The sequence below is a fragment of the Lactuca saligna genome, chromosome 1, assembly GCF_052625555.1.
Source record: "Lactuca saligna cultivar CGN05327 chromosome 1, ASM5262555v1, whole genome shotgun sequence".
NCBI classification, from domain to species: Eukaryota; Viridiplantae; Streptophyta; class Magnoliopsida; order Asterales; family Asteraceae; genus Lactuca; species Lactuca saligna.
The window spans coordinates 30,021,375-30,049,052 of NC_136417.1; the positions used below are offsets into that span (position 1 = coordinate 30,021,375).

At 39.1% G+C, this 27,678-nt stretch overlaps 1 protein-coding gene across 1 annotated transcript; it reads left to right on the forward strand.

The window, feature by feature from the left end:
• Positions 1-21,374: 21,374 nt before the first annotated feature.
• On the forward strand, positions 21,375-27,231 carry LOC145030800 (putative phospholipid-transporting ATPase 4). The gene is made up of 11 exons (XM_078979225.1): positions 21,375-21,696; positions 22,241-24,162; positions 24,254-24,364; positions 24,479-24,755; positions 24,847-24,935; positions 25,028-25,112; positions 25,194-25,403; positions 25,658-25,783; positions 25,882-25,980; positions 26,059-26,250; positions 26,326-27,231. The coding sequence occupies exons 2-11, from the start codon at positions 22,391-22,393 to the stop codon at positions 27,001-27,003; spliced, it is 3,639 nt and encodes a 1,212-aa protein (XP_078835351.1). The 5' UTR covers positions 21,375-21,696; positions 22,241-22,390; the 3' UTR covers positions 27,004-27,231.
• Positions 27,232-27,678: the final 447 nt, after the last annotated feature.

Genomic DNA, 27,678 nt, shown 5'->3' on the forward strand with positions numbered 1-27,678 from the left:
TTCCTCCTCAATAACTCTTATGCATGCGTACTTTTCGATAGTGGGGCAGAAAGAAGTTTCATAAGTCACCAATTCAAACATATACTTAAGCAAAATTCTCAACCACTAGAAGATTCTTACATCGTAGAAATGGCAAATGGAAAGGTTGAGCGCTCTAATGATATTTACATAGGGTGTACTCTCACTCTAGACAACCATTTGTTCAAAATCGACCTTATGCCGGTCACCATAAAAAGCTTCGATATAATCATTGGTATGGATTGGTTAAGCCTTCATCGTGCCGACATTCTATGTTACGAAAGGGCCGTCCGCCTCAATCTGCCGAATGGCAACGTTCTCACCGTTTATGGCAATAAACCTAGTGCGAACCTACAAATCATCTCTTGTGTTAAAACCCAAAAGTACCTCCGAAAGCAATACCATGTTTTCTTAGCCCACATCGTAGATAAAAAACAGGAGGTGAAGGACATCAAAGAAATTCCAGAAGTATGCAACTTCCCTGATGTTTTCCCCGACGATCTGCCTGGTGTACCACTCGCAAGACAAGTCGAATTTCGGATCGACTTAATCCCAGGAGCTACCCCCGTCGCCAGGGCTCCATATCGCTTAGCACCGGCAGAGATGCAAGAACTATCCAGCCAGTTGAATGAACTATTGAGCAAAGGATTCATCAGGCCAAGCTTCTCGCCCTGGGGAGCACCAGTCTTATTTGTAAAGAAGAAGGATGGGTCTTTTCGCATGTGCATAGACTATCGAGAACTAAACAAACTCACTATCAAGAACCGTTATCCCCTACCCCGAATCGATGACCTCTTCGACCAGCTCCAAGGAGCCAGCTACTTTTCAAAAATCGACCTGAGGTCGGGCTATCATCAACTGCGAGTTCAAAAAGAGGATATCCCCAAGACGGCATTCAGAACTCGCTATGGGCACTATGAGTTTGTAGTGATGCCATTCGGGTTAACTAACGCGCCCGCGGTGTTCATGGATTTGATGAATCGAGTGTGTCGACCCTTCTTGGATAAATTCGTCATCGTATTCATCGACGATATCCTGGTCTATTCGAGGAGCGAAGAAGAGCACAGTCATCACCTACGACTAGTTCTGGAGGTTTTAAGGACCGAAAAGCTTTACGCTAAATTCGCAAAGTGTGAATTTTGGCTCCGAGAAGTAGGATTCCTTGGCCACGTAGTAAGCAAAGAAGGAATACATGTGGACCCCTCGAAGATCAAAGCAATCGAAGATTGGTCAACACCTACAACGCCGACAGAAATCCGACAGTTTTTAGGACTCGCAGGCTACTATCGAAGATTCATACAAAACTTCTCCAAAATCGCTAAGCCTCTCACCACCTTGACTCAGAAAGGGGTGGTGTTCGAATGGGAAGATAAACAAGAAGCCGCCTTCCAGACACTAAAGCAAGCCCTATGCAGCGCACCAGTCTTGTCTCTTCCAGAAGGAACTGATGATTTTGTGGTGTATTGCGACGCTTCAAATCAAGGCCTCGGCTGTGTGCTCATGCAAAGGGGAAAAGTCATCGCTTATGCATCAAGACAACTGAAAACACATGAAGTTAATTACACAACCCACGACCTTGAATTGGGAGCTGTGGTGTTCGCCCTGAAGATTTGGAGGCACTACCTCTACGGCACCAAGTGCACCATCTTCACTGATCACAAAAGTCTTCAACACATCCTCAATCAGAAAGAACTAAACATGCGCCAAAGAAGATGGGTGGAATTACTGAATGACTACGAATGTGAAATTCGCTACCACCCAGGCAAGGCTAATGTAGTAGCCGATGCCTTAAGCAGGAAAGAATACTCGGGTCGCCGAGTAAAATCCCTAGCCATGACCATCCACTCCCAACTGGCCACTCAGATCAAGGACGCCCAATTTGAAGCCCTGAAACCAGGAAACGTGGCAAGCGAAGCACTAAGGGGGATGGATAAGAACTTGGAAGTCAGAGGGGATGGAGCTCGTTATCTCATGAATCGAATCTGGACACCGAAGTTCGGTGGATACCGAGACGTTGTAATGGATGAGGCCCACAAGACTCGATACTCCATTCATCCGGGGTCAGATAAGATGTATCTAGACCTCAAAAGGTTATACTGGTGGCCAGACATGAAGGCTGAAATTGCTACTTATGTGAGCAAGTGCCTCACTTGCGCCAAGGTCAAGGTGGAATATCAGAAGCCATCAGGACTACTTCAGCAACCAGATATACCCGAGTGGAAGTGGGAGCGAATAACCATGGACTTCGTAACCAAACTGCCTAAGACATCAGGTGGGATGGATACCATATGGGTGGTTGTGGACAGATTGACTAAGTCCGCGCACTTCCTGCCAATAAAGGAAACAGACAAGATGGAAAAGTTGACCAGGACGTACATTAAGGAGATTGTACGACTACATGGTGTACCAACATCCATTATCTCGGATCGAGATAGTAGATTCACCTCGCGTTTCTGGCAGTCCCTGCAAAAGTCACTGGGAACCAGGTTAGACATGAGTACGGCCTACCATCCACAAACGGACGGACAAAGCGAGAGAACCATCCAGACGTTGGAAGACATGCTGAGAGCCTGTGTGATAGATTTTGGTAAGGCATGGGATACCCATCTACCGCTTATCGAATTCTCTTATAATAACAGTTATCACACTAGCATTGGAGTCGCTCCATTCGAAGCTCTCTACGGCCGCAAGTGTAGGTCGCCGCTGTGTTGGGCCGAAGTTGGAGATACTCAGCTAGCCAGAGGGCAAGTCCCTGATAGCACCCTTACGGGGCCGGAAATCATAAGGGAAACCACAGAAAAGATCATTCAAATTCGGGAAAGACTAAAAGCGTCTCGTGATCGACAAAAGAGTTACGCGGATAAGCGACGCAAACCTTTAGAATTCCAGGTCGGAGACCGGGTACTACTAAAAGTTTCCCCCTGGAAAGGGGTGATACGTTTCGGTAAACGGGGGAAACTAAACCCAAGGTACGTTGGTCCGTTCGAAATCCTTGCTAGGATTGGTCCTGTGGCGTACAAACTCCGACTACCGCAAGAACTTAGTAATGTGCACCCTATCTTCCACGTGTCCAACTTAAAGAAGTGTCTGTCTGACGAGACACTCGTAATACCACTCGAAGAAATCGAAGTTAATGAGAATCTCCACTTTGTGGAGGAACCCGTCGAGATCATGGATCGAGAGATCAAGAGAACAAAACAAAGTCGCATTCCCATAGTGAAGGTTCGTTGGAACGCGAAACGAGGGCCTGAGTTTACCTGGGAACGTGAAGATCAAATGAAACAAAAATATCCACATCTTTTCCCAAACCCTTGAAGTCCCAGCCGAATTTAAATTTCGGGACGAAATTCCCTCTAACGGGGGGAAGATGTGACAATCGTCAATCTTGAGTCAAGTCAAGTCATCAAGTCAAGCCGGTCAACTCTATTAAACCTTATGTATTAGGGTAAGTGTTATGTTCGTATTGTATAACTTGTTATGATAATGGGAAAACATCACAGGAGAAAAGTTTGTGTTAAAAAAATTTCCTAAGCCTTCGCATTTTAACCAAATAAATCAAATGCGATTCACAAAATTTTCATTCCAAAAATGCGAAACTCCAGGGACAATAATTGAAATCTTCTGTTTTCTTCCCCAATTCGCATTCTACTGTGAAATACTTCGCATTTTCATTTTTACACCTTTCGCATCCCTTCGCATTAATCACCTTCGCATTTTAACCAAATAAATCAAATGCGATTCACAAAATTTTCATTCCAAAAATGCGAAACTCCAGGGACAATAATTGAAATCTTCTGTTTTCTTCCCCAATTCGCATTCTACTGTGAAATACTTCGCATTTTCATTTTTACACCTTTCGCATCCCTTCGCATTAATCACCTTCGCATTTTAACCAAATAAATCAAATGCGATTCACAAAATTTTCATTCCAAAAATGCGAAACTCCAGGGACAATAATTGAAATCTTCTGTTTTCTTCCCCAATTCGCATTCTACCGTGAAATACTTCGCATTTTCATTTTTACACCTTTCGCATCCCTTCGCATTAATCACCTTCGCATTTTAACCAAATAAATCAAATGCGATTCACAAAATTTTCATTCCAAAAATGCGAAACTCCAGGGACAATAATTGAAATCTTCTGTTTTCTTCCCCAATTCGCATTCTACTGAGAAATACTTCGCATTTTCATTTTTACACCTTTCGCATCCCTTCGCATTAATCACCTTCGCATTTTAACCAAATGAATCAAATGCGATTCACAAAATTTTCATTCCAAAAAAAAAAAAAAATGCGAACACAGTTTAGTTCATGAACTCTAAACTTGCGAAATCAAAAATTCATATGTTGAACCCATATGAGAATATTAACCCAATTGACTTCAAATTGATTCATAGATGCGAACACTCGATTGTTTTACTTTCGCAAAATGAGCATCAACAACTCCACAATCGAGTTTTTAAATTCTTGCAAACAACAGTTTCATAGTCCTTGACTTCGCGTTTTTTCTTCACGAATCATCCCTCAATCATCAATCCAATTGCGAATCAAAACTCATATGTTCTTGCTTTATCGATTCATCGACTACACTCATACAAATGCGAACAATACTCAATTTCAAAATCGATTGAAACTTATAGCAAAGCTAAATCCAACTTCGCATTCAAAGCAGTGTCATTGATCCGCAGTCACAAGCAACCACCCCACACCCACTCTATGACCAGCCATACCTCCCCACCTTACCTATGTCACTTCAATGTTCCCTTACACTCAAATTTCACTCACTCCCACGTTTTTGAGCTGGAACAATCAACCACACTCCTCATTTTCTCTCATTTCTCTCATCCCACTAAGTAACAAACATCACTCTTTCTCTCAAACTCTTCTACACAAATTTTCGAGATCCAAGGCTGGATTCAAGTGTTCTTCCACACTTAGTAAGTAAAAATTCATCCTCCCTATTATTATTTCGCTTCATTCTACTCAAATCTTTGGTTGCTTACACAAACTCCCTAACTATGATGTTAGATTCTCGAAAACCTTCAAGGCATCTCCAAGTGTTCTTGAATTAAACACTTCCATTCTTCAACAATCATCTACTGAAATCACTCAAGGTGAGTTCATACCCCTACATTTTCATGATTTCTCAAGTTTTCAGGGGGGGAATACAAGTTAAAACACTAAGAATATAACTAGATTTTTCTAACAGCCTTCATCAGAAAAGTTCAACTCCATTCACGGACTGTCTTGGGCATCTTAAACATTTTTGTTTTCAAAACTGTACAAGGTGCAAATAGTTCGAGTTTTTAGCTTTAAAATGGCTACTTGCACATCTCCATACGATTTTTCTACAATTTATGGTGATTTTTACAAAACTGCCTATCATTTCAAACAACAATCCGGACCAGTCTGTGATTTTGGACTTTTTCACCCAAGTTAGAGGTCATTATAAATTGAGATAAAATTTATGAGCAAACTAGACACATTTTGTGAACTCTCAAAATTTACGGATCTAGTTTTCGACTTCGTATGATTTTTCTATGATTTTTCCAAATACAGGGCAGAATGGCTAAAGTTAGCCAACAGCATGTAAATATCATAACACTTTGTATTATGTTGAGCAAAGTGTATAATCATAAGTTCTAATATTTGAATGTGTTTCCATGTTAGTTTATCATTATGAACTGGAATTAAGACATTCATATTAAATATTAAATATTATTCATTCATTTTGGAACACGTATTATTAGACTATAAGAGGTATAGTTTGATAAATTCACAATACTAATATATTTTCATAAAAGAATTCATACATATTACAAACATTTTAGATAAACTATAACAGGTATAGTTTATGATATATCACTCTACGCACTCGTACAAGAAGGGTACATTCATACAAGAAAGATTTCTATTCGCACACATTTCACGAAAGTTAATCTATGTTTTGATAAATTCACAACACTAGTTACATTTCCATAAAAAGGGTTTATACATAGTACATACATTTTAGATAAACTATAATAGGTATAGTTTATGATACATCACTCTACGCACTCGTACAAGAAAGGTACATTCATACAAGAAATATTTATATTCACACACAATTATCGTAAACTTGTTATCCTATATTGTGAGTTTCTCTATTTTTTTTTCGATCTCTATCTCTCTATCTCCCCGTACGTCCGAGTGCGGGATATAATTCCTGGTAGTTATAATCAGAATCTCCTTGAGGGAGAACGTGATACTTGTATATAGATCTATATTGGGATTGACACCCCACACCTTGCTGTTAGCTACAGTTGGACCTGCAGGTCTACGGGTGACAAATGTCATTTCATTTTCGCGACGCCTGAGAAACGTTGTGGCAGGTTCACATAGTCACAGTATGATTATAGCGACTCACTTAGGGAGACAACAATTCATAAAGTTTACGGGGTTGCATAAAAACCAAAGTAGGTTTTAGGTTGATAGAATAAATTTACTTTCCATTTCATTTTAAACTCACAACATTTCTACTAAGAAACGATGACTTCTCATACATTCTAGTCTTTGGTTGTAAGGCTACATTCTTCGGATTTCAAGGAAAATATCGGATTTTTCTGAAACAACGCGACATTTACATGTGAAAGACTTCTAATAAGATTATTAATAAAAGCTTATGAACTCACCAACCCTTGTGTTGACACTTTTCAAACAACTTGTATTCACAGGAAAACATTAATCGGGTTACCAAGTGCTTTTGAGGATGGGACGTTGAGGCGTCAAACTTTTCATATTTTGACAACATATTGTAATTGATTTTTGAAACATGTAATTCATACAAGTGATGTAACTTTTCAATTATATATATGTTGGTTGTGTTTGCTTGAATTACTATTGAAATTGTGGTTATGATGCTATACATGAAGTCCTCCACCCCCGAACGTTTCCGCCATCCTTGGTTTGGGGGTGTGACAGATTGGTATCAGAGCACGGTTTATAGTGAATTCAGTATATCAACCACATAAGATATACAAACTATAAACACATTTGGGACTAAAAGTCTCCGATTCTTAAAGCGAATTAAAGAGTTGTACTTTTGAAAACAAATAATTTCTTGTTTTAAAGTATACTTGCATGCATTCTATAATAGCATGGTGTCATAACTTAGGAGAACATAAATTGAAAGAGGAGGAGTCGAACATTATTAATACGCCTTAGCATGTGTAATCAGTTCTGGGAAGGATATAGCCTGATCAACTATATCCGCCCAAGAAGTGACTTACGCACATTAAGGAATAGTCGTAATGAGCGACAAATCTGAAAACCTAATAACACTCCATAAAGAACACGCTAAGAACCAAATATAAACATTTAAAAATACTATAGGAGTATTTGTACGTTTCTATAGCGCCAAATTATTATTTTCCTATACATACTTCTTAACCCCGTTTCTCGTGCAGACGACATGGCAGGATTTCACATACCCGGGGACCCCTACTTTCCCAATCAGGGAAACGCGGGATGGATTGAAGATGAGCCCGAGGAGAATCCCGAAGAGGAACCCGAGGAAGATCCCGAAGAGGATCCCGAGGAAGATCCCGAAGAGGATCCCGAGGAAGGGCCCGAGGAGGAAGACGAACAAGAAGAAGAAGAGGAAGACAACCAAGAAGAAGAGGAAGAAGAGGAAGAAGAGGAAGAAGAGGAAGGTGATGAGGTAGTCATGGTTGGGAACGAAGCGGAGGAACCACCAGAAGTATTCAACCCTCCCTACATCGCGAGGGTACCCGCGCACCGTTTTGGTTACAATGGACCCGAACCCCCTTGGGTAACAATGATCGAAAGATGGAGCCGACAACAACGCCAACGGTCACCATATGGCTACCAACGAGGTTACTATGATCTCACTCATGGTGGACCGGCTGATAGGGCTCTCCCCGTCACGATACAACGAATGGCAAGAATGGATGATCGTGGTAGGACAACGACAGATCAGGTCCGGGAGTTAAGTGCCATTGTACAGTCTACTACGGGTCGCACCAGAAACCTGGAACGAGACTCCCACCACCGAGACCAACTCATTAGAGACCTTCTCGCGGCTCAAGCAGAAACAAGAGAGTATCGGGAAAGATACATGGCACTCGAAGAGAGAATGGTTACAGCCGAACGCAAATTGGCGGAACTACAGGGCGCATCGACATCATCGCAGCCTCCGTCAAAGAAGGGTCGCAGTGATTAGAGCTCGTTGCTATTCTCCCGTCTAGGTAGTAGAATTTTATGAGTACGCGTTGGTGCTACTCCTTGTATGTAGGTCGACCCTGTGACTATGTGATCACACTATTCAAAGGGGTTTTGTAATGCCAAAAACTACCTTTTGTAACGATGTAATGTAGACCCTTATGAGGTCAAACTTTTCTCTTTAAGCGTTATGTACTAAAAGTTATCAATGAAATTTGGCATGTATTTTATTTATTGAATGTTGGACACTATACATCATAACCTGATCACACAAACAATTACGAATAATAAAGTTATGATAAAATACAAGAGGGATGAAACCAGTAACACTCGACTCGTTATCACTATTGAAGTCTTACCGACTAGTCATTTTTTTATGACAGAACCATGCCACCAAGGAAAAGACCAAGGCCTTCCAACAACCCAGTGCCGCCTCCACCACCACCTCCGCAGTTTGATCCTGCAATGTTCCAGGCTGCAGTGACGGCAGCCGTGGCGGCAGCAATGTCGCAAATGGGAACCCATGGTTCCGGCGGTTCTGGATCCGGAGCTACCAATTCCATTCATGGGGACAGCGCGGGGCGTACGAGGGAGTGCACTTACAAAGACTTCACAAATGGCAAACCCGATCCTTTCAATGGAAGCGGGGGCGTCATCACACTGGTGCAATGGTTCGAAAGGACCGAGGCAGTTTTTGAAATCTGCGCTTGTCCCGAAGCGAGCAAGGTCAAGTATGCGGCATTCACTTTCACTGGAAAAGAACTTACTTGGTGGAATGGCCGAGTTAAGTCACTTACTCCTGCAGTAGCTAACGCAATCAGCTGGGAGGATTTGAAAGCCCTAATGTTAAAGGAATACTGCCCGAGGGGCGAAATACAAAAGCTTGAAGAAGAACTTTGGAACCTCAGGATGACAGGCACTGATCTTGAAACTTATACTGCCCGCTTCAACGACCTAGCACTCCTCTGTCCAACAATGGTCACTCCAGAAGAGAAGAAGGTGGAACGATATCTCTGGGGCCTATCATCCCAGATTCAAGATAGTGTCTTGGCCTCGAAACCCACTACCTTTGAGAGTGCCAAGGAATTGGCACAACAACTCATAGATCACAGGGCTAGCCGTGGTACCGTGATAACCACCACCGACCGAACAAAAGGAGGGAACAACAAGAGGAAGTTCTGGGGAAATAAAAGGAAACAACCAATTCAGGACCCCGCCAAAAAGCAACCAATTGTTGCTGTTCGCGCCGCCACTACTGCTGCCGCTCCAGCGCCACCGAAACAGTATACAGGAACTCTTCCCAAGTGCAACAAGTGTAACTACCACCATAACGGTGCTTGTCGTGAGTTACACTGCAATAACTGTAACAAAAAGGGGCACACTGCACGATTCTGTAGAGCGACTACCCAACCCGCCACACAAGTCGCTACGACCGCCAACACTGGAGCAAGCCAAGCCTGCTATGGGTGTGGTGAAACGGGACACTTCAGGAGGAACTGCCCCAAGGCACGAGCCCCTAATGCTGGGGGTGTAGGGAGAGTCCTAACTTTAGGGCAGGGAGAAGCAGTCAAGGATCCCTCTGTGGTTACTGGTACGTTCCTCCTCAATAACTCTTATGCATGCGTACTTTTCGATAGTGGGGCAGAAAGAAGTTTCATAAGTCACCAATTCAAACATATACTTAAGCAAAATTCTCAACCACTAGAAGATTCTTACATCGTAGAAATGGCAAATGGAAAGGTTGAGCGCTCTAATGATATTTACATAGGGTGTACTCTCACTCTAGACAACCATTTGTTCAAAATCGACCTTATGCCGGTCACCATAAAAAGCTTCGATATAATCATTGGTATGGATTGGTTAAGCCTTCATCGTGCCGACATTCTATGTTACGAAAGGGCCGTCCGCCTCAATCTGCCGAATGGCAACGTTCTCACCGTTTATGGCAATAAACCTAGTGCGAACCTACAAATCATCTCTTGTGTTAAAACCCAAAAGTACCTCCGAAAGCAATACCATGTTTTCTTAGCCCACATCGTAGATAAAAAACAGGAGGTGAAGGACATCAAAGAAATTCCAGAAGTATGCAACTTCCCTGATGTTTTCCCCGACGATCTGCCTGGTGTACCACTCGCAAGACAAGTCGAATTTCGGATCGACTTAATCCCAGGAGCTACCCCCGTCGCCAGGGCTCCATATCGCTTAGCACCGGCAGAGATGCAAGAACTATCCAGCCAGTTGAATGAACTATTGAGCAAAGGATTCATCAGGCCAAGCTTCTCGCCCTGGGGAGCACCAGTCTTATTTGTAAAGAAGAAGGATGGGTCTTTTCGCATGTGCATAGACTATCGAGAACTAAACAAACTCACTATCAAGAACCGTTATCCCCTACCCCGAATCGATGACCTCTTCGACCAGCTCCAAGGAGCCAGCTACTTTTCAAAAATCGACCTGAGGTCGGGCTATCATCAACTGCGAGTTCAAAAAGAGGATATCCCCAAGACGGCATTCAGAACTCGCTATGGGCACTATGAGTTTGTAGTGATGCCATTCGGGTTAACTAACGCGCCCGCGGTGTTCATGGATTTGATGAATCGAGTGTGTCGACCCTTCTTGGATAAATTCGTCATCGTATTCATCGACGATATCCTGGTCTATTCGAGGAGCGAAGAAGAGCACAGTCATCACCTACGACTAGTTCTGGAGGTTTTAAGGACCGAAAAGCTTTACGCTAAATTCGCAAAGTGTGAATTTTGGCTCCGAGAAGTAGGATTCCTTGGCCACGTAGTAAGCAAAGAAGGAATACATGTGGACCCCTCGAAGATCAAAGCAATCGAAGATTGGTCAACACCTACAACGCCGACAGAAATCCGACAGTTTTTAGGACTCGCAGGCTACTATCGAAGATTCATACAAAACTTCTCCAAAATCGCTAAGCCTCTCACCACCTTGACTCAGAAAGGGGTGGTGTTCGAATGGGAAGATAAACAAGAAGCCGCCTTCCAGACACTAAAGCAAGCCCTATGCAGCGCACCAGTCTTGTCTCTTCCAGAAGGAACTGATGATTTTGTGGTGTATTGCGACGCTTCAAATCAAGGCCTCGGCTGTGTGCTCATGCAAAGGGGAAAAGTCATCGCTTATGCATCAAGACAACTGAAAACACATGAAGTTAATTACACAACCCACGACCTTGAATTGGGAGCTGTGGTGTTCGCCCTGAAGATTTGGAGGCACTACCTCTACGGCACCAAGTGCACCATCTTCACTGATCACAAAAGTCTTCAACACATCCTCAATCAGAAAGAACTAAACATGCGCCAAAGAAGATGGGTGGAATTACTGAATGACTACGAATGTGAAATTCGCTACCACCCAGGCAAGGCTAATGTAGTAGCCGATGCCTTAAGCAGGAAAGAATACTCGGGTCGCCGAGTAAAATCCCTAGCCATGACCATCCACTCCCAACTGGCCACTCAGATCAAGGACGCCCAATTTGAAGCCCTGAAACCAGGAAACGTGGCAAGCGAAGCACTAAGGGGGATGGATAAGAACTTGGAAGTCAGAGGGGATGGAGCTCGTTATCTCATGAATCGAATCTGGACACCGAAGTTCGGTGGATACCGAGACGTTGTAATGGATGAGGCCCACAAGACTCGATACTCCATTCATCCGGGGTCAGATAAGATGTATCTAGACCTCAAAAGGTTATACTGGTGGCCAGACATGAAGGCTGAAATTGCTACTTATGTGAGCAAGTGCCTCACTTGCGCCAAGGTCAAGGTGGAATATCAGAAGCCATCAGGACTACTTCAGCAACCAGATATACCCGAGTGGAAGTGGGAGCGAATAACCATGGACTTCGTAACCAAACTGCCTAAGACATCAGGTGGGATGGATACCATATGGGTGGTTGTGGACAGATTGACTAAGTCCGCGCACTTCCTGCCAATAAAGGAAACAGACAAGATGGAAAAGTTGACCAGGACGTACATTAAGGAGATTGTACGACTACATGGTGTACCAACATCCATTATCTCGGATCGAGATAGTAGATTCACCTCGCGTTTCTGGCAGTCCCTGCAAAAGTCACTGGGAACCAGGTTAGACATGAGTACGACCTACCATCCACAAACGGACGGACAAAGCGAGAGAACCATCCAGACGTTGGAAGACATGCTGAGAGCCTGTGTGATAGATTTTGGTAAGGCATGGGATACCCATCTACCGCTTATCGAATTCTCTTATAATAACAGTTATCACACTAGCATTGGAGTCGCTCCATTCGAAGCTCTCTACGGCCGCAAGTGTAGGTCGCCGCTGTGTTGGGCCGAAGTTGGAGATACTCAGCTAGCCAGAGGGCAAGTCCCTGATAGCACCCTTACGGGGCCGGAAATCATAAGGGAAACCACAGAAAAGATCATTCAAATTCGGGAAAGACTAAAAGCGTCTCGTGATCGACAAAAGAGTTACGCGGATAAGCGACGCAAACCTTTAGAATTCCAGGTCGGAGACCGGGTACTACTAAAAGTTTCCCCCTGGAAAGGGGTGATACGTTTCGGTAAACGGGGGAAACTAAACCCAAGGTACGTTGGTCCGTTCGAAATCCTTGCTAGGATTGGTCCTGTGGCGTACAAACTCCGACTACCGCAAGAACTTAGTAATGTGCACCCTATCTTCCACGTGTCCAACTTAAAGAAGTGTCTGTCTGACGAGACACTCGTAATACCACTCGAAGAAATCGAAGTTAATGAGAATCTCCACTTTGTGGAGGAACCCGTCGAGATCATGGATCGAGAGATCAAGAGAACAAAACAAAGTCGCATTCCCATAGTGAAGGTTCGTTGGAACGCGAAACGAGGGCCTGAGTTTACCTGGGAACGTGAAGATCAAATGAAACAAAAATATCCACATCTTTTCCCAAACCCTTGAAGTCCCAGCCGAATTTAAATTTCGGGACGAAATTCCCTCTAACGGGGGGAAGATGTGACAATCGTCAATCTTGAGTCAAGTCAAGTCATCAAGTCAAGCCGGTCAACTCTATTAAACCTTATGTATTAGGGTAAGTGTTATGTTCGTATTGTATAACTTGTTATGATAATGGGAAAACATCACAGGAGAAAAGTTTGTGTTAAAAAAATTTCCTAAGCCTTCGCATTTTAACCAAATAAATCAAATGCGATTCACAAAATTTTCATTCCAAAAATGCGAAACTCCAGGGACAATAATTGAAATCTTCTGTTTTCTTCCCCAATTCGCATTCTACTGTGAAATACTTCGCATTTTCATTTTTACACCTTTCGCATCCCTTCGCATTAATCACCTTCGCATTTTAACCAAATAAATCAAATGCGATTCACAAAATTTTCATTCCAAAAATGCGAAACTCCAGGGACAATAATTGAAATCTTCTGTTTTCTTCCCCAATTCGCATTCTACTGTGAAATACTTCGCATTTTCATTTTTACACCTTTCGCATCCCTTCGCATTAATCACCTTCGCATTTTAACCAAATAAATCAAATGCGATTCACAAAATTTTCATTCCAAAAATGCGAAACTCCAGGGACAATAATTGAAATCTTCTGTTTTCTTCCCCAATTCGCATTCTACCGTGAAATACTTCGCATTTTCATTTTTACACCTTTCGCATCCCTTCGCATTAATCACCTTCGCATTTTAACCAAATAAATCAAATGCGATTCACAAAATTTTCATTCCAAAAATGCGAAACTCCAGGGACAATAATTGAAATCTTCTGTTTTCTTCCCCAATTCGCATTCTACTGAGAAATACTTCGCATTTTCATTTTTACACCTTTCGCATCCCTTCGCATTAATCACCTTCGCATTTTAACCAAATGAATCAAATGCGATTCACAAAATTTTCATTCCAAAAAAAAAAAAAAATGCGAACACAGTTTAGTTCATGAACTCTAAACTTGCGAAATCAAAAATTCATATGTTGAACCCATATGAGAATATTAACCCAATTGACTTCAAATTGATTCATAGATGCGAACACTCGATTGTTTTACTTTCGCAAAATGAGCATCAACAACTCCACAATCGAGTTTTTAAATTCTTGCAAACAACAGTTTCATAGTCCTTGACTTCGCGTTTTTTCTTCACGAATCATCCCTCAATCATCAATCCAATTGCGAATCAAAACTCATATGTTCTTGCTTTATCGATTCATCGACTACACTCATACAAATGCGAACAATACTCAATTTCAAAATCGATTGAAACTTATAGCAAAGCTAAATCCAACTTCGCATTCAAAGCAGTGTCATTGATCCGCAGTCACAAGCAACCACCCCACACCCACTCTATGACCAGCCATACCTCCCCACCTTACCTATGTCACTTCAATGTTCCCTTACACTCAAATTTCACTCACTCCCACGTTTTTGAGCTGGAACAATCAACCACACTCCTCATTTTCTCTCATTTCTCTCATCCCACTAAGTAACAAACATCACTCTTTCTCTCAAACTCTTCTACACAAATTTTCGAGATCCAAGGCTGGATTCAAGTGTTCTTCCACACTTAGTAAGTAAAAATTCATCCTCCCTATTATTATTTCGCTTCATTCTACTCAAATCTTTGGTTGCTTACACAAACTCCCTAACTATGATGTTAGATTCTCGAAAACCTTCAAGGCATCTCCAAGTGTTCTTGAATTAAACACTTCCATTCTTCAACAATCATCTACTGAAATCACTCAAGGTGAGTTCATACCCCTACATTTTCATGATTTCTCAAGTTTTCAGGGGGGGAATACAAGTTAAAACACTAAGAATATAACTAGATTTTTCTAACAGCCTTCATCAGAAAAGTTCAACTCCATTCACGGACTGTCTTGGGCATCTTAAACATTTTTGTTTTCAAAACTGTACAAGGTGCAAATAGTTCGAGTTTTTAGCTTTAAAATGGCTACTTGCACATCTCCATACGATTTTTCTACAATTTATGGTGATTTTTACAAAACTGCCTATCATTTCAAACAACAATCCGGACCAGTCTGTGATTTTGGACTTTTTCACCCAAGTTAGAGGTCATTATAAATTGAGATAAAATTTATGAGCAAACTAGACACATTTTGTGAACTCTCAAAATTTACGGATCTAGTTTTCGACTTCGTATGATTTTTCTATGATTTTTCCAAATACAGGGCAGAATGGCTAAAGTTAGCCAACAGCATGTAAATATCATAACACTTTGTATTATGTTGAGCAAAGTGTATAATCATAAGTTCTAATATTTGAATGTGTTTCCATGTTAGTTTATCATTATGAACTGGAATTAAGACATTCATATTAAATATTAAATATTATTCATTCATTTTGGAACACGTATTATTAGACTATAAGAGGTATAGTTTGATAAATTCACAATACTAATATATTTTCATAAAAGAATTCATACATATTACAAACATTTTAGATAAACTATAACAGGTATAGTTTATGATATATCACTCTACGCACTCGTACAAGAAGGGTACATTCATACAAGAAAGATTTCTATTCGCACACATTTCACGAAAGTTAATCTATGTTTTGATAAATTCACAACACTAGTTACATTTCCATAAAAAGGGTTTATACATAGTACATACATTTTAGATAAACTATAATAGGTATAGTTTATGATACATCACTCTACGCACTCGTACAAGAAAGGTACATTCATACAAGAAATATTTATATTCACACACAATTATCGTAAACTTGTTATCCTATATTGTGAGTTTCTCTATTTTTTTTTCGATCTCTATCTCTCTATCTCCCCGTACGTCCGAGTGCGGGATATAATTCCTGGTAGTTATAATCAGAATCTCCTTGAGGGAGAACGTGATACTTGTATATAGATCTATATTGGGATTGACACCCCACACCTTGCTGTTAGCTACAGTTGGACCTGCAGGTCTACGGGTGACAAATGTCATTTCATTTTCGCGACGCCTGAGAAACGTTGTGGCAGGTTCACATAGTCACAGTATGATTATAGCGACTCACTTAGGGAGACAACAATTCATAAAGTTTACGGGGTTGCATAAAAACCAAAGTAGGTTTTAGGTTGATAGAATAAATTTACTTTCCATTTCATTTTAAACTCACAACATTTCTACTAAGAAACGATGACTTCTCATACATTCTAGTCTTTGGTTGTAAGGCTACATTCTTCGGATTTCAAGGAAAATATCGGATTTTTCTGAAACAACGCGACATTTACATGTGAAAGACTTCTAATAAGATTATTAATAAAAGCTTATGAACTCACCAACCCTTGTGTTGACACTTTTCAAACAACTTGTATTCACAGGAAAACATTAATCGGGTTACCAAGTGCTTTTGAGGATGGGACGTTGAGGCGTCAAACTTTTCATATTTTGACAACATATTGTAATTGATTTTTGAAACATGTAATTCATACAAGTGATGTAACTTTTCAATTATATATATGTTGGTTGTGTTTGCTTGAATTACTATTGAAATTGTGGTTATGATGCTATACATGAAGTCCTCCACCCCCGAACGTTTCCGCCATCCTTGGTTTGGGGGTGTGACAGATAGACTATAATGAGAAATAAGACACTTATGGTTATTAATATATTATAAGCTCTAGTATATTAATAAGAATAATAAGATTATTTAATTAGTATTGATCAAGAATTAATCTAGGATTAATTAAGTGATCAAAAGAAGACTAATTAAATATATGGGTTGATTGTGTAAATCATCCATACTTATATAGTGGGCTAATGCTCCATGGATAATCAAGTTGGGCTAAAACCCATAGGATGGTCCATGGATGCTCCATGGTGTATTTGAACCCATGAATCCAAGGAAATGGAAAGCCATGACAATTAAGGATTTACCCTAATTGTAACACTATATAAAGATCTTATTCTTGACAAAAATCGGCTACTAGAATCACATTAGAAAGTGAAGAAGAGGGCTAGCCGATTTCATGAAGTGTAGAACTCTCTCAAGTTATTCTAAGTGTTTTGATGATTGTGATTCCATTTGAGGCTTCCACACTATTGGGGCTAGGCACTCAAGCTTCATGAAGACTTTCTACATCAAAAAGGTATGTATTCTATCTTGTTACACTCATTGTTTTGTATGCTAGATTAGGATAATACCTTGGATGTTCTTATTTGCATGTATAATAGAGAAAACATAGATCCAAGGTATTTAGGGTTGCATGTACACTTAGGAGTGTTAGAATGCTCAAAACCCAACATAAAGAACGTCGAAAACGGAGCTCGGATGCAAAAGATATGAATCTATGAAGTTCGGGGCATGAACCCCAACCCTGTGTCAGAGTTCACGACGTGAAAAAGGGGTTCACGGCGTGAACTCAGTGCTGACGTCTTCTGGAGCCTAACAGATTGAACATCGCGACTACGCACCTGATGATGTCTAAGTTCACGACGTGAAATCTGAAATTTCATCCCTATAAATAGAAACCGAAGGCTGCCGATTTAGGTTGCTAATTTCTTCACTCTCTCACTCCCTATACCCTCTTTAGCTTTCTTGAAGTACCCACGAAGCCCCGGTAACACCCCTTAACACTCGACGCAAGTCCCGACGCCCCGAAGTCTCTAAGAAAAACATTCTTTCTAGTCGAAATGTTGTCCGAGTAAAGCATCATTTTCATCAACGTGTCACTTCTACCAAGTGAGTTCATACCCTAACTTATCTTTTTATGATTTTTTTTTTTGGGGGGGGGGGGGGATACAAGTAGAAAACATTATAGTTATGGAATCAATCACATGTGATCTATAACTATCAAAACAAGTGGATCACTTATACTGCAAACTGTGTTATCAAACAAACTATTTCAAAACATTTTATAAAGTGACATCAAGTCAACTATAACCATTCAAATGGTTAAAACTCTTTTATATGCTAAACTCTTTATTAAAATTCTTTTAAAACTTATATATTGTCAAAATCATGTTTATATAGATATAGTTATATAAGTAAGGTTGAAAGGGCTTAGGACTGATAACTCGTTTTATTTCATGTTCCTTGTTTGGTTGTCGACTTAGGGTATCCGGTTGTTTGTCCGAGTGTCGTTTGAATCTTAGTCATATAATATGTATGTATGTATGTATGTATGTGTGTATGTGTGTGTGTGTGTGTGTATATATATATATAAGCTTTTATCTCGGTTCAACACCTTTGGGTAGCAAAGATGTACAAACATACACAATCATTCAAACAACATTACTAGTAAACTATAATAGGTATAGTTTAGAGGTTTACTACTCACTATTTTTAAGAACAATGAAACATACAAGAGTCAGTTCATACATGAGTTAGTTCAAACATACTATAATGAGAAACATAAAGAACATACTATAATCAGAAACAAGGAGGAACATACTATACACTATACATAGAGAACACACAATACACTAGAACAGATAGAGCATATTATACAAATACAAGAATACTATAACATTAATGTGAGCCACTGCTTCATGGCATGGCAATATTCAGCTGTGTCACGTTTTGTAACCGGAGTCTCCTGGAGGGAGATGGTGAGTTTGTGTATAGATCAATACGGGATTGACCATCCTACACCTTGTTGCTAGCTAAAATGGGACCTGCAGGTCTACGGGTGACGAATGTCATACCATTTCGACGTCTTTGATCGTCGTGTTTTACTAATCAGTCAAGTATGGTTATAATCATATCACATTTTGCCTTAATTAAACAAACTGGTTTAAGGTAGTTAGTACATCGGTAGTTACTTATTTACAATACTACAATACATCTTTATTTTCCCATTGCATTCATAATGTGATCTTCTTACATAAACGGTAATGTAAACTATATTTTGGTAATGATAGTCACACTTGGGAAAAACACTCACTTTTACAAGAAGAACAAACATTTATAACAGTCGGGCCTTGGTAGAAGGCTACATTTCAAGTAGAAAAATATAAGATTTTCTAGGAGATACAACATTTACATCAAACATTTACAGACATTTACAACAAACGTTTACAAATACTTTCATACAAAACAATAACACTAAAATACTTATGAACTCACCAGCTTTAATGCTGATCTACTCTTTCAAAATAACTTGTATTCTCAGATCACCAGTAGACAGGTACATTTGGACCAGACTTTTGAGAAGACGGAGCGTGTTCAAGACCCGTCTTTTATTTTGATTCATATTTTGGGTGTCCTTTAAACTATACAGAACACACTTGTATTAAATTATTCAATTAATGCAATGAATGATGTTGTTGCTTGTTTACTATTAAGCATTGATATGATACTGTACATGACGTCCTCCGCTCCTGCACGTTTCCGCCGTTCTGGTTTGGGGGTGTGACATTGTCCGAGATGTAGTGTGGCCTACGGTGGAGATAGCGCTCCGATGATGGACTCTAAGAGGTTGATATGAGTTGCAGGTTGCTGAACGGCTAAGAGGAGAGAAATAGGTCAGCAGAGACGGACACAAGATAACTAGTTATCTTATGTGTATATTATCATGCTTTATTTTTAGATGTATTAGACTACTATCATAGGAATGAGAATGTGTCGTATGCAACTTAATTCTGTTAATTTAGGCGACTCAGACAATTCAAGTCTATATCCAGATTAATCCTTTTAGGCAAAACCACAATCATTTAAAATCGGTTATTATTCATGTATATACTATTCTTGTAATAGTATTTCTGAAAGAATATAGATGACATTTTCCCAACAGCATACAATTTAAAATAAAAATTATAATAACAATATTGAAAAAATATAGAGCTAATTCTATAATTGAAAAAAATGAGACGAATGCATCTAATCTAATCTAATGGTAATAAACAAATATTATTTCACGCATAGATTGAAATGAATCTTTTGGCTTGAAATAAAATACATAATTTAAATTAGCAAAATTTAAAGAACGATGCTACTTTACATAATAACAATATTTGATAAAAATAAAATTTAGATAAAAATACAGTATTATTGCTGTGTATGCCAAGTCAATTTTTTTCGATTGGATACATGATTTGTGCAACTCTTAATTTCCAAGCAATTAATGGTATTCGGTATTCCATTGACTTGTAAAAAACGAACAAATGTAGGATGTGGACACCATGACCATGTATTGTATTTGTGACCCAATAACAATCACCAGTTGGCAAATATCATATTACAAAGAACCTTCATTTACTTATTGAAGAAGAGTGGAGGCCTCGTTGTGGGACCCATCCCCTCTCCCCTTTCACCAAGATTCAATTAAAGTGAAAAAAAATAGTTGGTTTTCAGAAAAGTAATTACTACACTACACCAATTAAATATTGTGGGTTCTATTTCTATTCGATGCCATAGATTGTCGTTTTCAGTTTTTGCAAGGAAATAAAATTATTCTTTCCATTTAGGACAAAAATATTGGACTTCACAAAGTTAATGCGGAGAAGAAAGTGTTTTAAAAGAAAAAATATGGTTAAAATTATATTAAAAAAATTACTGTATTTGCTATACTTGTATACGAATCATTCTACTATAAAATAAGTTCTTTTATGCATTGCTTTGAAGTAAATCATATCTCTCTAAAGAAAAAGATAATGGATACTTGGTAAAGAGACACATTTATAAAGGAAATCTAAATATCAATTTAAAATAAAACTATATTGCTATATATTTTTTCGTTAGATGAGTTAACATCGAAATTTTATATAATATTATTTAGAAAATTGATTTTTTTGGATATGCACTTATATCATTTCCTACCAAATTTTTTTCATTTAACTTTATCTTAAAATAAGATATGATTCAAGTCAAGTCTCGATCAATTTTAGAATAAATGAACGTAAACCTAATTTTAATTTTGTAGGTTATTAAAGAAAGTATATAATTTAAAACGTTATTTTTATTCAAAGATTAACATGAATGAATCTTCATATAATTGAAACCCAACAAGACGCACATGGAAATGAATTTGAAACTGCCACGTTGACTTGTTAAACCCACCTCGCGCCTGGTGGATGTGGAGATGAAGGTGGAGGTGAGTTTGACTGACCCAATTCCTACCCAAAACTTACGTAAAAGAAAAAGATTATGTCTATTTAAATATAAAATTAAATAATAAATTTCAATACAAAAATTCTCAAATTTAAAATTGTGCTCCATTTGGCGTTAATTCAGAAGACCTATTTGTTTAATTAGTTTTATGAAACAAGAATTTAGGGGAAGAGTAGAGAAAAGGGTCGCTCCGTAATATACTGTCTAAAGCGTGTTCTTGATTGATTTGATTTCAGAAGAACACAGAAAAAAGGAAAGGGGTTTGTTTTCTCCTTCGCTTGAACCCTTGTTATAATCGCTAAGATCTCACTCGGATTACTAGCTGGCATTCTTTGATCTCGTCGATTTCGCATCTGGGTTTGCTTCCATTTTTGATTTCGTGTAGAAATCTCGTGATTTTAAGGTACGCTTTTGGTTTCCACCTCGTGTTTCTGTGATTAACGATTTGGGGCTTCTTTAATTCGTTTTCACGCAAATGGGTATTGGAAATTATGTTCAATTAATGAGTGGGTTTTGTTTAATTATTACATGAATAATGCATATTCCTTTCCTGATTCTTTCTTTTCTTTAGCTGAAACTTTTTTTTTCTCTTCAAATTTTTTTTTTATATGTTACCGACTATGATCTTCCAGTTCGAAATTTGCTTTTAGTTACATTAATTGTTACTATTAATTCAGTTATGTGATAAGGTTTTGAACCCGATCCTTTCCCCCAAATTCATGTTATCATAATTCTCTATCACTACTGAATTACTATGTTTTTGTTAAATTCAAACTGTAGTAATGCAAAAGAACTTTGTTTCCGATCAATGCTTTCTGTTTATCCATATGTAGACCCAAAAGAAGAAAACCCTTCTTCTATACTTCATATTCTATTATTCCGACTACCATTATTCAAATCTTCAATCGTTCGTTTTCAATTTGACCAACGGAACCTTATTTTTGCAGGATTTGTCTCTTGATCTTGGCGTTCTTCTAACTCTAACACACACTTACACTCAACTCTGTCCTTTGAATTATACTTCTGGTTCACTAATCTAAAACCCCAAGGTTCTTTCTGGATGTACTTTCACCAACTGCTGTAATAAACCCTACAAAATGGCTCATGGTAGAATACGCGCAAAGATAAAAAGAAGCAGTCTATACACATTCGGATGCCTACGCCCCCCTCAAGAAGCACCAGATGAGCCTCACCAGTTTCGTGGGCCCGGTTTTTCTAGACAAGTATGTTGTAACCAGCCTCAAATACACCAAAAGAAACCCCTCAAATACTGCTCAAATTACATCTCAACCACAAAATACAATGTCATCACCTTCTTACCAAAAGCCCTATTTGAACAATTTCGTCGTGTAGCAAACGTGTACTTTCTTCTAGCTGCAGCTCTATCACTCACACCCGTGTCACCATTCTCACCCTACAGCATGATTGCACCATTAGCATTTGTAATCGGGCTAAGTATGGCTAAAGAAGCTGTTGAAAATTGGCACAGGTTCATGCAGGACATGAAGGTCAATATGAGGAAAGTCAACGTTCATAGTGGTGAGGGTGTCTTTGCTTTAAAACCATGGATGAACATTCGTGTTGGAGATGTTGTAAAAGTTGAAAAAGATCAGTTTTTTCCTTCGGATTTACTTTTACTATCTTCTAGTTATGAGGATGGGATTTGTTACGTTGAGACTATGAATTTAGATGGGGAAACGAATTTGAAAGTTAAAAGATCTTTAGAAGTGACATTAAGTCTAGATGATGATGCAAGTTTTAAAGATTTTAGAGGGACAATCAAATGTGAAGACCCGAATCCAAATCTTTACACTTTTGTTGGGAATCTTGAATACGAAAGACAAATTTACCCTCTCGATCCTAGTCAGATTTTACTCCGTGACTCAAAGCTTCGTAACACGGGTCATGTATATGGGGTTGTAATATTTTCAGGACACGATAGCAAAGTTATGCAAAACGCGACGAAATCGCCCTCGAAAAGAAGCACAATCGAAAAACAAATGGACAAGATTATATATGTCCTTTTTACCCTTCTTGTTTTGATTTCCTTAATAAGTTCAACGGGTTTTGCTATCAAAACAAAGACACAAATGCCAAGCTGGTGGTACTTACAAGCACCCGATGAAGAAGGGTTATTCGATCCGAATCATGCAGCTGCTTCTGGTTTTTATCATCTTGTTACAGCATTGATTCTATACGGGTATTTGATTCCAATTTCACTTTATGTTTCCATAGAGCTTGTGAAGGTTTTGCAAGCTTTGTTTATCAATCAAGATATACACATGTATGATGAAGAAACCGGGACCCCTGCTCAAGCAAGAACATCGAATTTGAATGAGGAGTTGGGAATGGTGGACACGATTTTATCGGATAAAACCGGGACGCTGACGTGTAATCAAATGGATTTTTTGAAGTGTTCGATTGGTGGGACCGGGTATGGGATGAGGTCTAGTGAAGTTGAGCTGGCGGCTGCTAGCCAGATGGCGAGGGATCTTGAAGGAAACGGTCAAACCGGAGGTCAAAACGGGTCGGAAATCGAGATGGAAACTACTAATACACCTAAAGAACAAAGCTCTCAAATGTGTATAAAAGGGTTTAGCTTTGAGGATAGTCGTCTCATGAATGGGAATTGGTTGAGAGAACCCAATTCCGAAGTTCTTTTGTTGTTTTTCCGGATTCTTGCTCTTTGTCACACTGCGATTCCGGAGTTGAATGAGGAAACTGGGAGTTATAGCTATGAAGCGGAATCACCGGATGAAGGGGCTTTTCTTGTTGCTGCAAGAGAGTTTGGATTTGAATTTTGTAAAAGAACTCAGTCAAGTATATTTGTTCGTGAGAGGTATCAATCTTCTCAAGAACCTATTGAAAGGTATGTAATATGAATTAGATCATTACTATTTTAACAGTATAGTATTTGTAATTTAGTTTAATCATCTTTCCTGATTGTAATTTTTTTACAGAGAGTTCAAACTTTTGAATCTTTTGGATTTTACAAGCAAAAGAAAACGGATGTCGGTTATTGTTCAGGATGAGACCGGAGAGATTTTTTTACTATGTAAAGGCGCAGATAGGTCAGTAATCAGTATGTTATGTATATGTATATGTATATGTATATGTATATGTATATGTATATGTCTATGTCTATGTATGTGTGTGTGTGGTGTCTTATAGGTTGATTTTTGCAGTATTATATTTGATCGATTATCGAAAAATGGAAGAACATTTGAGGAGGCGACTACAAAGCATTTAAATGATTATGGGGAAGCGGGATTAAGAACACTAGCACTTGCCTACAAAACAATTGAAAAATCTGAATATTTAGCATGGAATGATGAATTTATGAAAGCAAAAACTTCAATTGGAGGTGATAGGGATGCGATGCTTGAACTTGTGTCTGACATGATGGAAAAAGATTTAATTCTTGTTGGTGCAACTGCTGTGGAGGATAAACTGCAGCCAGGGGTATTATTGTCTTTTCATGAAAACTACTTTCTTCTATTATCGCTATCTTTCTATTGTTCTTTTAGTTTACTTTGTGTTTTCTATTCTGTAGGTGCCTCAATGTATCGATAAATTGGCACAGGCGGGTCTTAAGCTGTGGGTTCTAACAGGCGATAAAATGGAAACTGCAATCAACATAGGGTAAGAATTTGTTATAAAAATTTGTAAAATTACTTACCTACCCCTGACTTCAAACAATTGGTTAAATATTAACATCTATCAAATGCTTGCAGGTTTGCATGCAGTTTGCTTCGGCAGGGGATGAGGCAGATATGTATATCGATGAATGTCGACATGTTTAGCCAAGATTCCAAGAAGGTAAGTGTTATAATACTGAAGGGTATTTTAGACATTTTGATTTTGACAAATAATGAAACATTTTTACTTAAAATTACATAGGCTGTGAAGGATAACATTGCAACACAAATCACAAAAGCTTCTCAAATGATCAAGCTTGAAATAGATCCACACGCTGCATTTGCGTTGATTATCGATGGAAAGACACTAACTTATGCTTTGGAGGATGATATAAAGCATCAGTTTTTGAATTTAGCCGTTGATTGTGCTTCTGTTATATGTTGTCGCGTCTCCCCTAAGCAAAAAGCAATGGTAAATTTTTTTAGCTCTCTTTGTTACACAGTACAAGACATGACATGACAGAACAGGTTGTATTGCATCTGACTTGTAACGAGACAAAAAAGTTTTACTTTTTGACAAACCCAAAAAGGCGATACAAGGTGTGGTAGGTACTTGCTTTTGTCTATGCAAAAAGACGAAAATTCCCTTCTTGTCCTTATTATAAAAAATAGTACTAGAAAGACATGACATGACAGAACAGACTGTACTGCATTTATGTTGACCAGGTTACACGACTGGTCAAAGAAGGGACCGGGAAAACGACGTTAGCAATTGGAGACGGTGCAAATGACGTCGGAATGATTCAAGAAGCGGACATCGGAGTTGGAATCAGTGGTGTCGAGGGAATGCAGGTCCGGAATGGAACACACAAACGAGCTTCTTTTTAATTAAATGTGAATCTTATGAAAGAGAACAACAGTTTTATAAACCTTTTTTTTTATATATGCAGGCTGTAATGGCTAGCGACTTTTCCATTGCACAGTTTCGGTTTCTTGAGAGGCTTCTAGTAGTACACGGTCACTGGTGCTATAAAAGAATCGCACAAATGGTAACCTACTTTTTTAATCCCGTATAAACACGACTAAAAATACGACATATTTTTAACAAAATTCTTTTTAAAACACAGATTTGCTATTTTTTCTACAAAAACATCGCGTTTGGACTCACGCTTTTCTACTTCGAGGCATTCACCGGATTCTCGGGGCAATCGGTTTATGATGATTGGTACATGCTACTCTTCAATGTCGTCCTCACATCACTTCCCGTAATTGCCCTCGGTGTTTTCGAACAAGACGTTTCTTCCGAAATCTGCTTACAGGTAACGCGTCAAAATGACTAAAACACCCTTTTATCGTTTTTATTTACATTTACACACAACTCGTTGGCATTGCAGTTTCCAGCATTGTATCAACAAGGTCCAAGAAACCTGTTTTTCGACTGGTACAGAATCTTCGGGTGGATGGGGAACGGGCTTTACTGTTCCTTAATCGTCTTCTTCCTCAATATCATCATCTTCTATGACCAAGCGTTCCGGGCAGGCGGGCAGACAGCGGACATGACCGTGGTGGGGACCGCGATGTTCACGTGCGTGATCTACGCGGTCAACTGCCAGATCGCGCTCACGATGTCACACTTCACTTGGATACAACATTTCCTAATCGGTTTCAGTATCATCGCGTGGTATGTGTTCTTGATTCTGTACGGGATGATGTCTCCGGAACTTTCCGGAAACGCGTATAAGATCTTTGTGGAAGCGCTTGCACCCGCCCCGATATTTTGGTTGAGTACACTGTTGGTGACGGTTGCGTGTAATCTTCCGTATTTGGCTCACATTTCGTTTCAAAGGTCGTTTAATCCGATGGATCATCATGTGATTCAAGAGATTAAATATTATAAAAAAGACGTTGAAGATCGACATATGTGGACTAGGGAAAGATCCAAAGCGAGACAAGAAACAAAGATCGGGTTTTCGGCGAGAGTGGATGCAAAGATTAGACATTTGAGACAAATGTTGCAGAAGAAATCGTCTGTGTTGAGTCCTCGGGTTGCTTTGGCAGCTACAAGGGAGTAATCAATCGTCTTTTTTTTTTTTTTTTGGGTTTTTGGGGTGAGGTTTCTTGAAAATGTTTATAATTATGTGTAGGGTTTCTTTGTTCATCATTTGTTGTTTTTTTGGGGAATTACTGGTTTTTTTATTCATTCTTGATATATGGAGAAAGTATAGTGGCATTTGTATGTAGATGGGTTGTTTTGTAGACGGTGGAAAATGGTCAATGTCTACATGTGTTGACTTTTACAAGTGGAGTGTTTTTGTAGTCGATGTGATTCACTTACCATATATACAAATGGGTAAGGGTATGTGTATGTGTATGTGTACGCTAAACAAAAGAATTTTAGGCTTTTTGCGATAAAAGAACCAAATTATTTGAGTAAACCACAAAACACACATGTTTATGTTTATGTTCTTATGAACACGTGTATTTTGTTTGATCAGAAAACTTGATTTTGTTTTGATTAAGCCCCAAAAGTTTAGGAGAAAAAAAAGGATGCATATGGCAATGGTTGCATAGCTTATAAAAGCATTATATACAAGTTTTAGCAAAATGACTAGCACACAATATGAAAAGATTCACCACTTATGGGTTGTGAAAAGTTGGTCAACACTCAACCAGAACAAGTTGTGGTTCTTTTTGAAAAGGACAAAAGTCTCTTCCCTTTTTGTTGGCCACTTTGGAAGGGATGGGCC